This window comes from Neovison vison, chromosome 2, assembly GCF_020171115.1.
Source record: "Neovison vison isolate M4711 chromosome 2, ASM_NN_V1, whole genome shotgun sequence".
NCBI classification, from domain to species: Eukaryota; Metazoa; Chordata; class Mammalia; order Carnivora; family Mustelidae; genus Neogale; species Neogale vison.
The window spans coordinates 106,687,877-106,702,684 of NC_058092.1; the positions used below are offsets into that span (position 1 = coordinate 106,687,877).

The 14,808-nt window shown below is 52.3% G+C and overlaps 2 protein-coding genes and 1 long non-coding RNA gene across 5 annotated transcripts; 2 read left to right on the top strand and 1 right to left on the bottom strand.

Moving 5' to 3' along the window:
- Positions 1–1,757: 1,757 nt before the first annotated feature.
- On the top strand, positions 1,758–5,450 carry LOC122900448 (gamma-secretase subunit APH-1A-like). The gene is made up of 7 exons (XM_044239139.1): positions 1,758–2,108; positions 2,658–2,828; positions 3,009–3,082; positions 3,319–3,441; positions 3,595–3,722; positions 4,175–4,298; positions 4,632–5,450. The coding sequence occupies exons 1-7, from the start codon at positions 1,765–1,767 to the stop codon at positions 4,694–4,696; spliced, it is 1,029 nt and encodes a 342-aa protein (XP_044095074.1). The 5' UTR covers positions 1,758–1,764; the 3' UTR covers positions 4,697–5,450.
- A 329-nt stretch (positions 5,451–5,779) lies between these two features.
- Positions 5,780–11,723, bottom strand: LOC122900449 (carbonic anhydrase 14). Its single transcript, XM_044239140.1, has 11 exons — positions 11,665–11,723; positions 9,563–9,583; positions 8,499–8,678; positions 7,993–8,135; positions 7,672–7,767; positions 7,420–7,486; positions 7,101–7,258; positions 6,880–7,000; positions 6,614–6,634; positions 6,415–6,499; positions 5,780–6,296 (listed from the first exon to the last, which is right to left on the bottom strand). Exons 1-11 carry the CDS (start codon positions 11,717–11,719, stop codon positions 6,233–6,235), a joined length of 1,011 nt encoding a protein of 336 aa, XP_044095075.1. The 5' UTR covers positions 11,720–11,723; the 3' UTR covers positions 5,780–6,232.
- Positions 8,687–13,843, top strand: LOC122900450. Of its 3 annotated transcripts, XR_006383227.1 has the most exons (4): positions 8,687–9,423; positions 11,604–11,739; positions 12,009–12,060; positions 13,219–13,843. It is a non-coding gene; the product is annotated as an uncharacterized LOC122900450 (long non-coding RNA). The 3 variants fall into 3 exon arrangements; XR_006383229.1 differs by lacking the exon at positions 12,009–12,060; XR_006383228.1 differs by lacking the exon at positions 13,219–13,843 and having other exon boundaries at positions 11,616–11,739; positions 12,009–12,070.
- Positions 13,844–14,808: the final 965 nt, after the last annotated feature.

Consider the following 14,808-nt stretch of genomic DNA (forward strand, 5'->3'; position numbering starts at 1 on the left):
AAAGCACTTACTGCATTACTTCTGATAAAAATCTCTCAGCCAAGGCTAGTTATTTCCTCTCTAGTGAGTACTGACCTCATTTCATTTCTTTCTCTACTTTCTGGATATAGGATGGAAGAAGGGAGGAAACAGCCTCTTTTCACGTACAGATGCCCCTGTCCTTCTCCCACTTTCAGTCACTTGGTATGCTCCCTTCATTCCAGCCCACAGGGATAGAGGTCATCTCACTGTTTTCTCTGCTTTTGTATTTCCCCTTTCCATTTCATTCAACTCAGAAACATTTAGTAACGTTTATGCTAGGCGTGGTCTGATAGGCAATGCAGGGTCTACTGGCAAGGGGATGAGCATCGTTATGTTTTTTAAGAGGAAGTTAATAAGTTTCTATTCAACATCTACTAAGAGCCAGGTGCTATGAGGGTCTCTGTGGAACCACCTGTGGACAAGACAGGTTTAGGTGCCTGCTCTCATCCGTCAGAAGGTGCTGTGGTAATAGCTCTAAAGAGAGATAAGAAAAGTTGTCTCACTCCTATCTCTTCCCCTGACTCCGCCTGTTAGGCTCAGAAGCAAGACATACTGGAGTTTTGAGCACTGGCCAGGATGTTTCCATCCTCTCAGCCTTTTGTGGGGAGGATTTGCTTGATTATGGTGTTTTCCATGTAAATCTACACAACCTATTCCTTCAGCTCCTTTTAAGAATTTCCTGGAAAAAAATGTAAAATGCTTATGTGGATGTACCCATATGCATTAAGTCATAAGTCATTTCCAGGAAGGAAAGGAAGCCTGGTTCCCTTTGAACAATTTCTGTGGTTTTTTGATACTTTGATAGTCTCTCAAAAACAATTTTCCAGATGTCCTCACTTTCCCGTCCTGGTACTCTTTTACCTAAATATCCTTCCTAAAGGCAGACCCTAGCCCCATCCAAATGAGGTTACAATACCCTCTTCTCCTACTTTAATTTTCTCTCACTGTGATAAACACAGCCACTGTGCCTTCCACCAGCCTAAGGAAAAGATACCACTGAGGTTCATTTTCAGAAAATAAATGGAGGAAGTGTGACCTAAAAGGAACTGTGTGACTTGGCTGGTGTGTGTGTACGTGTATGTGTGTGTGATTTTCCTTCAACCCCATAGCTCGAATTGCTTTTTTACAAACAGTCTTAACTTTGAATCTTAACACCAAAGCCCAGGTAACGTCCTTCCTAACATTGCTTCCCAGGCTCCTATTCTTCTGATTCACTGGTCATGACAGATGAAGGCTTCATTAGCGATATACCCACTGAATTGCATGTTTCCTATACTAGCCTGTTAAAAGAATCTTACTTTTAAGTCTAACCTTCATCTCTTAGGCAGTAGCTCTAGCCCATTTCCTCTCATTCAAGTAAGAACAATACCCGTCCCTATCTCCCTGCACCCTCTATCCTGTGCTTCTTTGTATTTGTCCTTTAGGTTCCAACAGGATCTTCCCCCACCGCCCACCCCCCGGCCACCCCTGCATCTCTTCACGAAGACGTAGAATTGCTACCCCTCTTCTACAAAATAACGAAAGAAAGCCGCAGGCAAGGCCCAACGGGACCCAGGAACCCAGGCCGGTCCCAACCCACTCCCTTCTTTGACCGGCTCGAGCCACTCCCAGAACGCGGGTCGAAGGCTCAGTAGGGCAGAAGGACTACAACTCCCAGCAGGTAGTACTGCCCCGCCCCCGAAGCTCCGCCCCCGCCGAGTCTCCATTGGCCTTCGGTGGGTGGGGATTGGATGGGAGGTGGCCATGGGGCTGCGGCAGGGGTTTGTTCCCTCTTCGGCTTCCGTAGAGGAAGTCGCGCGGACCTGTATCTGGGGTTTCGGTGTCCCCCCTCCCCTTCCCCGGGGTCCGGGGGTGACATTGCACCGCGCCCCTCACGGGGTCGCGTCGCCACCCCAAGCGGACTCCCCAGCTGGCTTCCTGCCCCCATCCACCCCTCTTGGCCAGGCTTTCCACTCTGCCCCCTGCTGCCCAGCCATGGGGGCCGCAGTGTTTTTCGGATGCACTTTCGTCGCTTTCGGCCCGGCCTTTGCGCTTTTCTTGATCACTGTGGCTGGGGACCCTCTTCGCGTCATCATCCTGGTCGCGGGGTGAGTAGGGGGTCGACGAGACGCGGGAGGGCGCCAGAGAGAGAGAGAGAGATCCGGAAGGGGCTGGGCAAGCTTGGGAGCCTGAGTTGGGGGAGACAAGTCGGAGGTGAAGATTGGAAAGCGTCGAGTCAGGGGTGTAGATGATTTGCCCTTTCCCGCAGTTGGTTTCCGCCTTCCAGGGATTGCACAGATTCCTCCTATACTCCTCCCGGCGACGTCAGAGGAGGCCCAAGGCCAAGACTCGTGAGGGGGTTGTGCTGACCTCCGGCGGCCTACGGGAGGATCCAGGAACGGATACCTCTCGCTACTGCGCGCGTACATTCTGGCTTTCATCGCTCTGAAGACTCATTAATCAGATTTCTATCCCTTCCCCTGCGTCCAGATCCCTACATGACTCCCTTGGTGGAGACACCGATCCTATCTCCTCCCAGTCTCTCTGACCATCCGGAAGTCTAACTTCCACTTTCCATGCTGCAGCCTTGATTGGTTCCCCTCCTTGATTTCTCTGGCTCTCCCTACCCTGACCTGATTGCCCTTGTCTTTCCTTAGGGCATTTTTCTGGCTGGTCTCCTTGCTCTTGGCCTCTGTGGTCTGGTTCATCTTGGTCCATGTGACCGACCGGTCAGATGCCCGGCTCCAGTATGGCCTCCTGATTTTTGGTGCTGCGGTCTCCGTCCTTCTACAGGAGGTGTTCCGCTTTGCCTACTACAAGCTGCTTAAGTAAGAAGATGGGATGGTTCCGAGGGGAGAAGGGCAGAGGACTGCACTGTGAGAAGTGGGGTAAAATGCTGGGTGGTGGGTTTGGAAGAGGAGGCACTAAAGGGAGGACGTTAGAGGGAAAGGAGCATTCCTGCCCTCCCTCATATTTCCCCTACCCCACCCCACCCTGCCCCATCCCAGGAAGGCAGATGAGGGGTTAGCATCGCTGAGTGAGGACGGAAGATCACCCATCTCCATCCGCCAGATGGCCTATGGTGAGCCAAGGGAGAGGGACTGGAGGAGGGAGTTGGACACCCCCCCTCTCCCGGGGAAGTAAAAAACATCCACGTGTTCTAAGTGGCTGCTGCTTTTCCTTCATACTTGACTTCCAAGGAGAGGTGGTCTGGAGGGGAGAATAGGTGTGGGGGAATTGCCACTGGGAATGGGGCGGGATCACTGGTAATCAGGTTATAGAGATCTGTAACATTGATGAGACCCTCCTTCCCCCCAGTTTCTGGTCTTTCCTTCGGTATCATCAGTGGTGTCTTCTCCGTTATCAATATTTTGGCTGATGCACTTGGGCCAGGTGTGGTTGGCATCCATGGAGACTCACCCTATTACTTCCTGACTTCAGGTAAGGTCTGCTTTCCTGCTTGCCTTCCTGCCCTATCCATCCTTGGCCTTGATCTGGTTTATTAGCCTTCACTGGGAGACCTCTTTGGCTCAACATCTCAGGAGGCTGGGAGAAGATGAGGGATGTAGCTCATCCCCATCTCCCTCCCTGCAGCCTTTCTGACAGCAGCCATTATCCTGCTCCATACCTTTTGGGGAGTTGTGTTCTTTGATGCCTGTGAGAGGAGACGGTACTGGGCTTTGGGCCTGGTGGTTGGGAGTCACCTACTGACATCAGGACTGGTGAGTGGGGGATACCGGGCTGAGTTAGAGAGAAAAAACTTTAATGGTGAGTGGGGTGGAGGGGTGATAGATTCTCACTTCTTAACATTTTAAAATGTACCTAGAGAGATGCAGTAGAAAGGTAAGTGTCTAGAAGTCTCTCACCTCAGCATCAGTCGTATAACCTGCTCTGGGATGCTCTGGGAGGAGTTTGAATGGGTTAGTCCATCTGTAATACAAATGGCTGAGAGGAGCAGAAGGGTGAGAAACCTCTGGGGTAGCTAAAAATCAAAAGTCCTCTTAAACCACAAGATGTTGGTACCCTGAAGGGAAGGATGGGGGAGGGGTGGGGGTGGGGAGGGTTGAGTGAGCCAACTGGGGTGGGGGGAGGTTTAGGTGAAAGGCACAAAGAGAATGTGGGGATTAGGCAGAGGGAGAAACTAACTTCTTTTCTACTCTTACCCTATCCCTAGACATTCCTGAACCCCTGGTACGAGGCTAGCCTGCTGCCCATCTATGCAGTCACTGTTTCCATGGGGCTTTGGGCCTTCATCACAGCTGGAGGTTCTCTCCGAAGTATCCAGCGCAGCCTCTCGTGTAAGGACTGACTACCTGGACTGATCGCCTGACAGATCCCACCTGCCTTCCCACTGCCCATGACTGAGCCCAGCCCTAGCCCGGGTCCATTGCCCACCATTCTGTCTCCTCGTCGGTCCATCCCATCACCTTCAGGGTTTTGCTTTGTCCACTCGTCACCTTTAGTCTCTAGGCTTCACCAGGAGCAGCCTGGGTTCAGCCAGTCAGTGACTGGTGGGTTTGAATCTGTACTTATCCCCACCATTTGGGGACCCCCCTCGTTGTCCAGGACTCCCCATGTGTCAGTGCTCTGCTCTCGCCCTGCGCAAGACTCACCCCCCTTCCCCTCTGCAGGCCGCCGGCAGGAAGACAGTCGGGTGATGGTGTATTCTGCCCTGCGCATCCCACCCGAGGACTGAGGGAACGTGGGGGGGACCCCTAGGCCTGGGGTGCCCTCCTGATCTCCTCGCCCTGTATTTCTCCATCTCCAGTCCTGGACAGTGCAGGTTGCCAAGAAAAGGGACCTAGCTTAGCCGTTGCTGTGGAGATGAAATTAATGGAAGCTCAAGGGTAGACGAGCCCTCAGTTTCCCAGTACCTCCTCCCCAGACTGGGCGTCTTGGTCTTTTTCTCAGGTCTGAGGGGAACCATTTTTGGTGTGATAAAGACCCCAAACTGCCTTTTTCTTTTTCTTTCTTTCTTTCTTCTTTTTTTTGAGTGGGGGAGGGAAGAGGTGTGTTGGAATTCTTCTAACCTCCTTGAACTATATTTTTCCTCCCCAAATTGCTCCTCATGGTGGGGCTTATATCTATCCACCTTTCCCCTTTGTCCCAGGCCTTGGGGAAAAGGAAGGAAGTGCATGTTTGGGGAAACTGGTATTACTGGAACTAATGTTTTAACCTCCTTGACCACCAGCATCCCTCCCCTCCCCAAGGTGAAGTGGAGGGTGCTGCGGTGAGCTGGCCCACTCCAGAGCTGCAATGCCACTGGAGAAGTCAGACTACCATGACATCACAGGGAAGGAGGGCAGATTTTTTTCTAGTTTTTAATTGGGGGATGGAAAGGGGGGGTGGGGAGGTTTTCTATAAACTGTACCATTTTCTGCTGAGGATGGCATATTGCATCCTTTTAATCAAGGTGATTGTGATTTTGACTAATAAAAAGGACTTTATAATTGTGGGGGAACTTGGCTTTTAAGGGAGGGGATAACATGTTAATCGAGACCTCTGCCCTCCCACATCTCTTATCCAACCTCCTGCCTTACCTGGCAACCTCTGATTCCCTCCAGCACAGCTTTGGTATGAGGACAGAAATCTGGGCTGGCGCTCTCACATGTCAGGAACTTTGGGTTAAGTATTTTCCAGAGGCAGATCTCCCCTTGCAGGACTGGGGTAAAAAGAGTCATTTACCTATGCTTCTTTTCCCCTGTCCTTTGCCAACCTCTGCCACCTGAGGGATTAAGGAACTCCTCCACTCTCAAGAGCCACAAAGGAAGACCAGAGGTGGGATTAGAAATTTTCATTTTCAGATATATTGAGCAAAAAAATAATAATAATAAAATAAAACCCCAACAGCAGCAACTCTTTTTCCTAAGGGGAGGTCCTGCCCTATATCTGGGGGAAAAGACATAAAGGTAAGCGGGTGGAGGACTTTGGGAGGTACATCCCCAACTTCCTCCACAGCTAAACACAATTTGCCATCTGCATTGTCAACATAGGGTTGTCCTGATCTGTACACTTCGAGAGGTCGAAGGCTCTGCTCTTAGTCCACGAACCAGAGCCTGTCCATGCCTCTCTGTAGGGGCTGTCTGGAGGAAGGAGGTGACTCTGCCCACTACTCTTAGAGTATTTTCTGACCAGTCCCTGCACCTCATTTTAGAAGCTTTCCGATTGGCACAAGGAGAAGGCATCCATGATGTTGGCAGTGGGGCGGGGGGTGGGGGGCAGGAGAGGGGATCTATGCCTCTGTGGCTGGTGCTGAGGTGAAGACCACGCTTTTCCCATTTCCCAGCCTCTTCTTCCTGGAAGGGGGAATAGTTCGTGGAAATTACTAGTGTCCTAGGTGAAACAGATTACAGATAGAATAGAGTGCTTTCAGTAGAAAAGAAAGGACTGAAGGAATGGAAAGTAGGACCTCACCGGATCTTCCTAGCGATGAAATAAACAGCCAGTAGAAGGCAAAGACAGCCAACTAAGATTCCGACTCCTAGACTCAGCATTTCGCCTGGGAGAGACAAACACGGAAGGTGTCATTCTAAGAGTGACAAAGATAGTGAGACTTTACCTTGCTCACTGTGGTGCACCCCCCCCAGCCCCCACTTGGTTCAGGGTGTCTTACCTGTAGTATAGGAGGATTGCACTGTAAGGGAAGAAGACGCTGGTCAGTGGGACTCGAGTGCCCCATTCCAGCTGGGAGCAGCACACTATGCCTCCATGCTGGGGGAGATCATCACTTGGCACTCAAGGGACTGGTGGTAGTCCTAGTCCAAGCAAGTCCTAGAAACCCCTTCCCCTCCCAGCCTTTCTTTTCTTCCCAGGGGGCCCTAGTTCCTATTGCCGTGCCCCCCAATTTCCCATCTCCTTTTCCAAGGCCGGTGCAGTCACCTTGGATGAAAGACGCAGAGACTGTTCGCTGATTGAGAGGCTGGAGGGCTCGGTAGTTCTGTACCAGGAGCTTAGAGGGCTCCTCTTCCGTGGAAAACAACGTCTCCTGAAGCTCTTTCAGCTGAGGAGTGGAAGGGTGGGTTGAGGGGAGAATTGTCACTATGTGGAGCAGGATAGGGTCTGAGGTTATGTCCCTGCTGCCTCACCTCTCCACGACTCACCTGTTCCACCGAAATCTGAGCCCTTTGATTGAAGACTGTCCACAGCACACTCTGATAGCAGGGGGGTGTGGTGAGCGAGCCATTGTAGCGGAAGAACTGGTCCCGCCGTGGGGGGAGCAACTCTCCCACGTTGAAGGGAGGCACCGAAGTCTTCTGATCTAGAGGAAAACAGACTAGGACTCCTCTTTCCCTCACTGTACCCCAGCTTACCTAGATAGAGCTCCCAGAAGCAAAACCTCTGGCCCCTAACTCATTGTCATCCTAGATCTCATAGGCCTTTTTGGGCAAGTACCCCTGAGGTCCAATCTCACGGGCTCACCTTTATGCCTAATTTCATGCAAGTGACTCAGAATGTGTTCATAAACTGGATTCTTGGTCTCACCCACCTGGAAAGGGAGAGAGTTTGGAATGAGTCCCCCTTTGAAGTATGATGTTCACATACAGAATAAATTGACAGAGTGGTTTGCTGACTAGCCTAGGGAGGGAAAGCAGCAATAGACATGGGGAGAATAGGACTGGAGGGTGTAGAGAGATTGGAGAGAAACCTGGGAGGGTCTGGGGGGACACTGACCTCAATGAGGATGCCCAAGACAGCCAGGCCCTGGGGCTTTGGAGCAGCCTCACTCAAGCTGTCATAGGAATCAGAATCATAATGTACAATGTGGAGCTGAGGGAGGGGAGAGGGAATTAAATCATTTAATGTTTCTCCATTACCCCTTCCCAAATGCTTTGACCCTAGCCACCACCACCACCTCCAGGGTGCCCTAAACCTGTCCCACGAAAGTTGGCCTTATTCTCCAAGTATGACTTTCCCCAGTTTCCAGATTCTTCCTTTCCCTGGCACCAACCATGCCCGTCGCTATGTACCAGTCCACACTTTGCTCCCCAGTACCTCAGCAGCGGTGGCTTCACTGTTGATCTGGTGCTCTGATCCGCCCAGTGATCCTGTCTTGCCCCAGTGCAGGTGGAGCTGGGCAGCTACATATTTTCGGGGAAGTCCCTCCAGATACATGGTAGAGGGCAGAGAGAGTTGCACTGTGATGACAAGAGAGCAAGCTAGGGTTGGGGGAGGAGTGTGGAGACATTCCTAACCCTCTGATGCCACTGTTTCTTAGGAGAATCGGGCCAGCCTTTTCTACCTCCGTTCCCCAGTGGCACCCAGTCCTTCCTACCACTGCTTTCCTAGCATATCTTTCCCTTTCTCCGTGAGGATCAAGTTGAGGTTATGATGCTAAATCCACCCTGATTGTAGACATTCACTCCCCACCTTTGGCTTTCGTACCTCCAGATTTGTAGATGAAGCCTTCTGAGAATTTAGAAGCTAGGCAAATGCTTCTTTTCCCTGACTCCTAAGATTGGAACTGGAGTTTATCCCTCCGTGGAGCCTGGGCTTTTTACCTGTGTGGCCATTATTGTGCAGGTCCAAAGGCTCAGTGCTAGGCTCGTCATATCCATGGGGCTGCAGGGGACGTAACTCAGGATCGAAAGTCACACTGTCTGTCTGGATATTGATGGGAGATTGGGCATTGCTTCCACATTCAGGGTAAGAGGCTGGCCAGTGGTCTTGACCATGTGGGCCTGGTGGAGATTACCATGGTCATTTGTCCTGCCTTCCAAGCCCCAGCCACCCTTCAGGAACCTCCTCCCACCCCAACCTTTGGTGAAGACCCCAGGTGTAGGGCTATGTGAGGAAGGGGTCCCTGGTGGACTTGCTGCAGCAGCACCCTTCACCTTCTCTGAGACAGTGATGATTCCCCCACTTTTCTGATAGATAAGAGTAGTGGCTTTTACTTACCTGTAGTTTGGGGACAAGAAAGCTGAATGAAAGGAAAAGGGATGGATAGAAAACCTGCATGCCTGGAAAGGTGGGACTAGAGCCGAAGCAGGAAAGCTGGGGAAATAAAGTGATCCTAGAATGATGAATGATTCTTGGGGTCCCCCCTAGGAAATGGCCTGGGGATTCCGTTCCTTCTTTTCTCTCTCACACAGGACTTTGCATCGACTCTGGAATTTGCTTATTAGTCAGAAATTCAAAGGAATTGAGTCCACCTCTGTCAGGGTCACCAACTATCCTGCCAGCCTCCTGGACGGACCTCAGGCTCTGTCTGGATTCCAGATTAAGTAGGATCTCTGAGGTCAGAAAAAGCGCCAAGAAGTGGTGGATGGGCAGCTAAGATCAGTGTTCCTTTCCCTACCTGGTTTCCTCTCCACTGCAGCTCCCTCATCCCCACACACACTGACTGAGGACATCACTGGCCTTTCTGCTGAATCCGGAGGTGTGGGATTTGACAGAACCGGGTCTAGGAGTCCTATATGTAAAAAGGTAGGGCCTGGGGGTCTGGGGGAGGGAGAAGCTGGGGTCGGAAGCTAAAGGCAACTCCCCACCCACTCGAAAGAAGTCTTCCAGGTGAAGAGTTCCCAGTGCGAAAGGGGTAGCGGAAGGCCCTGGGTTCTGCTCTCACCCTCGTATGTCCAGTGTTGACCTGCAAGGCAGAGAGAGTAGGGTGGCCGCCAGCCCTCTCCCTCCCGCGGACACTGCGCCGCCCCACCTCCCTCTCCTCTTCTTTCCCCACCCTCCTCCCAGAGCACTTCTCGAAGGAAGCCCTGAAACCGGACACCTCGGCGGAAAGGTCGGGGGCCCTATTTAAAATCACCAGCCCCGCGGCGAGGGAGCTTGCTGAGCAGAGGGGGGAGGAGAAAGGAATAGGTAGAGCCCGGAGACTAAAATTAACCCCGACCCAAAAGTGCAGCTTGCCCCGCCCTCCCTTAGCTCCAGCCGGAGCCAAGCCAGTCCGAACACTTAGAAGATTAGGGTGAGGTGAGGGTGTGGACAGAGGATTTGGAAGAGAGGGACTAGAACCGGGGAGTGGGAGGGGAGGAAGGTTGTGTGCGTGGAAGGGGACTTGGGGGGGGGGGCGGAGGACAGATGCTGCTCCCCAGGGGACAAGAGCCATTATTCATTGGGTTTGAAGCACCCCGTCTGTCCTGGCGTGAGGCGAGGCCCTTGGCTGTGAACTAACATTCAAGTTCTTCGTGTCCTAGGAGCTCTAAAGGAAACTTTGCCCATTACCAGGAGCCTCGGCGCTCTAGATCCCCAGATGGCTAGGGAAGGTGGGAGTCGGGGCAGGTCCACGCCACTTTGAGGGTGGTGGTGGGTGGGCACTGGCAGCCAGGCTGGCAGACACAGGCTGAAAGTGAGGCATTGTGTGCGGAACAGAGAGCTGCCAACTGGGTCACATGCCAGGCTCCCGTGCAGTCCTATCTCAGGCCGAAAGCCTGAGGTGGGGGTGGGGGGTGCTTCTGGTCCAGTCTCACCCAGGGCCAAAGGGCTTCAGCGGGAAAAAGAAGGCCTTCCCCCAGGTTTTCTCGCTGTTATTCCCATTCTAGTTCAAATTCAAGCTCTGGGGGAAAAAACATCCTAAATTCCTTCCGATCTCTCTCTTACTCCCTCAAATTCCTCAGACTGCTGAGATAGCCTTGATCTCATCCTTGGGCTCTTTTCTCACCCATCCCCTGGTTCAGACAACTCTGAAAGGCAGCCCAAGGGGCAGGGCTGCAGGCAGCCTCTCCCTCACCAGCTCCATGGGACTCTGGGTCAACTTGAATTCCGCATTCTGGGGCAGGCTCACAGCCTTGCCGTTCCCCTCCCGCCAAGTCCTCGACCTGCTGGTTCTTCACCTCTTCCTCTTCTTTCCCTGGTTTTTTCTTTTCCCTCAGATGTACTTTCCAACTCTCCATTTGGCTGGCCCCCTCACTCCTTCATCCTCCCTGCAGTCCCCTTCTGCTCTCCAGGCCCTTGCCCTCACCCTGCTCCTTCAAGGGATCTTAATTACACACCTACTGTGTACCGCTACTATGCTAGGCATAGGTAACACAAAAATGAGGGGGTAGGGGTCCTGGGGACTCTCTTGGGAGCCCTGAGGCCTGTTCTCCTTATCTCCTGGGAGCTTCTGAAAATCCTTTGTAAGCTGTAAAGGCCCAACAATGTTGACTAGTATTGCTACTGCTTTCAGGGAGATACTGGGAAGGCAGTCGCTCCATAGAATCAAGCATGGACATTGGCCATGAGGTTCATGAGTGAGGATCAGGGTCTGAGTTAGTCAGGAGGCGCAGGGGTATGCCCCCCACCCCCATCAGTCCTCTCTATTTTTTTACGCCCTACCTCCTTGGCTCCCTCAGTTGAGGGAGATCAGAAATAAAGAAGGCCCAGGAGGGTTGCCTGGGACTAGGGCAGTGCAGGAAAGAGTGCGGAGAGAATCTGTAGCTTGCAAGGAGATTCCTGCAGTGTGTGTCCACATCCTGTTCCCCAGCTAGCTCCCCAACCCTCCCCCATCCCCACAAACAACAAGGCTGGATAGGCAAAGGGGAAAGAAGGAAAGTGCTCTTTTCCCCACTCCTCTCTCTTCTCCCACATCCCGGAGTCCATTATTATTCAAGCTCCTAGTCTTCCTTTTATATCTCTCCCTCTCCCGCCCCCTCCCCGCTCCCCCCCACTCCATTAAGTAAACCTGGCAGCATATGGACATCAGCACAGACAGACACACAAATATCCAGATGTACCTACCCCCTTCAGCAGCCAGGATCCAAATCACCTCCAGCAGGAGAGTGAAGAACAACATGGTATCCCCGGAAGAAGCAGGTACTGGGAGTTTGGGGAATAGAGGGCTAGGGTTGGCCAAGAAATGGGGGGGGGGGAGGGGGACACAGAGAGGGAGGGAGGGACAGAGCGGGAAAGAGTGAGAGAGGAGTTTCTTGGAGCTGAGCTGATTTTATTTATCTCTTTTTCTCTAGCTGTCTCTGTGTCTCTGTGGGCTTCCAGGGGATTTGGTTTTCAGGATAGCGTAGGGTTTGGGATCCCTGGGACAAATGTCTCACTTCCTCTCTCTCTTATTTAATCTACCTCTACAGTCTTCACTCCACTTGCTGGCTGGTGACTTCACAATTGCCTCCCGCTTTTAAGGTGGCTCTGGACGAGTGTACGTGGTGGTGGGGGGGTGCTGCCTGGGTTGCTGGAGAACAGCTCCTTAAATAGCCTATTAGGCATGCGGAGCTGGAGCGTGCAGCCGGTTCACGGGGAGCCCTGGCCCTGGCTCAGGAGCGCAGCTGGGGTTTAGCTCTTCCTTCCTCTGCTCTTCTCATGGGCACTGGCCAGGTGGGTGTCCCCTAGAGCAGGCCTGGGGCATGGAAGGAGGGCTTGGGGGTCCAATCCAGGCCCCTGAGGGGGACACTGTGCTCTCATTCCCCGTCTGTCTGGCTTTTCGGAGGAGCAACTCCTCTGGGTGGCCTGGGGCAGAGGGCGGGAAGCCCTGCTCCCTGTCTCCTGCAGAAGCGGAGCTGCCCCGGAATGGGAAGAGTCCAGAGTTCCAAGATAGGAGTTGGAGACCCAGGGTGCAGGTGAAGGGTAGGAAGTCCAGGGCTAAAACCCAGCTAGTGGAAAATAAAGAAGAGAAGTGAGGCAAGAGAACTTGTTTGGAGCGATCTCTTAATGCGCCTGTCACCACCCCCTTCCCACGGTGAGGCCTGGGTCCACGTGCCTGTGTGGCCTGGGTGGGGGGGGTGGTTTTGTTTGCTGTATAAAGCCCATTTGTGTGCCCAGCGGGGGAGGGGTTGCAGCAGCACCATGGAGAGACAGCGGCTCCAACTGCCAGACCCAGCCACCTCCCTCCCCAGGGAGCCCAGATCTAGGGCGGCTTTTGTCATTGAAGAGGACACTGACCCTTGGCAGGGAGACCAGGGCAGGAGGAGAGATGGGTGAGACCTCTGAAACAATCATTACCACCGTAAAAAAAAAAAAAAAAAAAAAAGGCGGACTTTAGAGAAAGGGAGGGGAGGGAGCTGAGAGACCATGTGATCTAGTTGGACGTGGGGCCCAGGGTCTTCCCTCCCGCTCAACAAAGAGCCAAGAGGCCCGACCTCTGGGACTGAGTGAAATCTACCACTGGGAGCTGGATGTGTAGAGCATGGCGGCTGCTGGGTCTCAGGAATGTGGGCTGGTGCCTTTTTCCCCACGGGACTGGAAATCCCGATCGGAATGTACATCCTAAATCCCCCACTAGAGAATGTGAAATAATTTCCAGCCAGGCACTGAGACCTCTTTCTCCTCTGTGCCCTTCGCCAGAGTCACCCGCCTGAGGATGCGCCCATTTGAGCTCCCTCTGCGCTGGTCCCTCCGCCAAGGAGCAAGAAATAGCCAAAACAAAGGGAGCAGAAGCTAAATAAGGGAGCAGGAGAAAAGCCAAATGAACAGAATAAGGCATGCGCCTGGCTCGTCAGTGTCTGCCCAGGCAGGAGCCACCATGCCTTCCTGGCACCCCCCACCCTCATTGATCTGCGACGCAAAACTATTCGGCAGATATAGTTTCCTTCGTTTTCTCATCATCACCCTCAGAATTATTTTTCCCTTCCAAGGTGCAGTTTATATTTTGAGGTTCCCCCAAAGCCCCACCCCTCTCGTCTAAGAAGAGTACAAGGCATAAAGTGTAAACTAGGCATCTTGGGAATCAGGATAGTTAATAGAGAGAAATACAGAAACAGAAAAGAAGAAAAGTGGAGACATTTATTGCCTGGGGGTAAAGAGTCGGCCTGGACAGAATGACCTCCGCCAGGTCAGAGTTCCCTTCCCGAAGCTGGAATTCTAATTCAGCTTCCCCTAGGCCTCTAGGCGCCACCTCCTGGTTGTCTCAGGAATTTTTTAAAGACCAAGAATTAGGGGCACCTGGGTGGCTCAGTGTGTTAAAGCCTCTGCCTTCCGCTCAGATCAAGATCCCAGGGTCCTGGAATCGAGCCCTCCATTGGGCTCTCTGCTTGGCAAGGGGCCTGTTTCCCTTCCCCTCTCTCTCTGCCTGCCTCTCTGCCTACTTGTGATCTCTGTCAAATAAATAAATAAATAAAATCTTAAAAAAAAACAGGGATGTCTGCGTGGCTCAGTTGGTTAAGCAGCTGCCTTCGGCTCAGGTCATAATCCCAGCGTCCTGGATCGAGTCCCACATCGGGCTCCTTGCTCAGCAGGGAGCCTGCTTCTCCCTCTGACTCTGCCTGCCTCTCTGTCTGCCTGTGCTTGCTCACTCTCTCTCTCTGACAAATAAATTTTTTAAAAAACTTTAAAAAAAGGTTTATAAAAAAAAAAAACAAACCCAAGAATTAATTAATTAATGAGTTTACTTATTTATTTTGACATACAGAGAGAGATCACAAGTAGGCAGAGAGGCAGGTGGTGGGGGCGGGGGGAAGCAGGCTCCCCGGAAGAGCAGAGAGCCTGATGTGGGATGGATCCCAGGAGGGAGATCATGACCTGCGAGGAAGGCAGAGGCCCAACCAACTGAGCCACCCAGGTGCCCCTAAATTCTAAAATTTTAATTAAAGTGTGTGTGTGTGTGTGATTGTTTCAGGGAAGTGTTTTGCTGCTGGTGGGACTTGGGATTTTTGCTTACAGGAATAAACATTGTTTCACAAAAATGTCCAACCCCAGACCAGCAGTTTCCCACTTCTAAGTGAGCAGCCTTTCCAGGCCCTGGTGCTTCCTAAGCGGACAAAGGCCTTTCCTAAGCGGACAAAGGTTTCTGGGTGGGAGGGAGAAAGGAGACAAGCGCAGACCTCGGGGCGCTTGTCCTTATTTTGATCTTTGGCTCCACTATGATATTTCTGTTGCATCAAGCTAATTTGGAGTATGTGTCAAGAGGACCTTTATACGTTAAAACAAAACAAAATG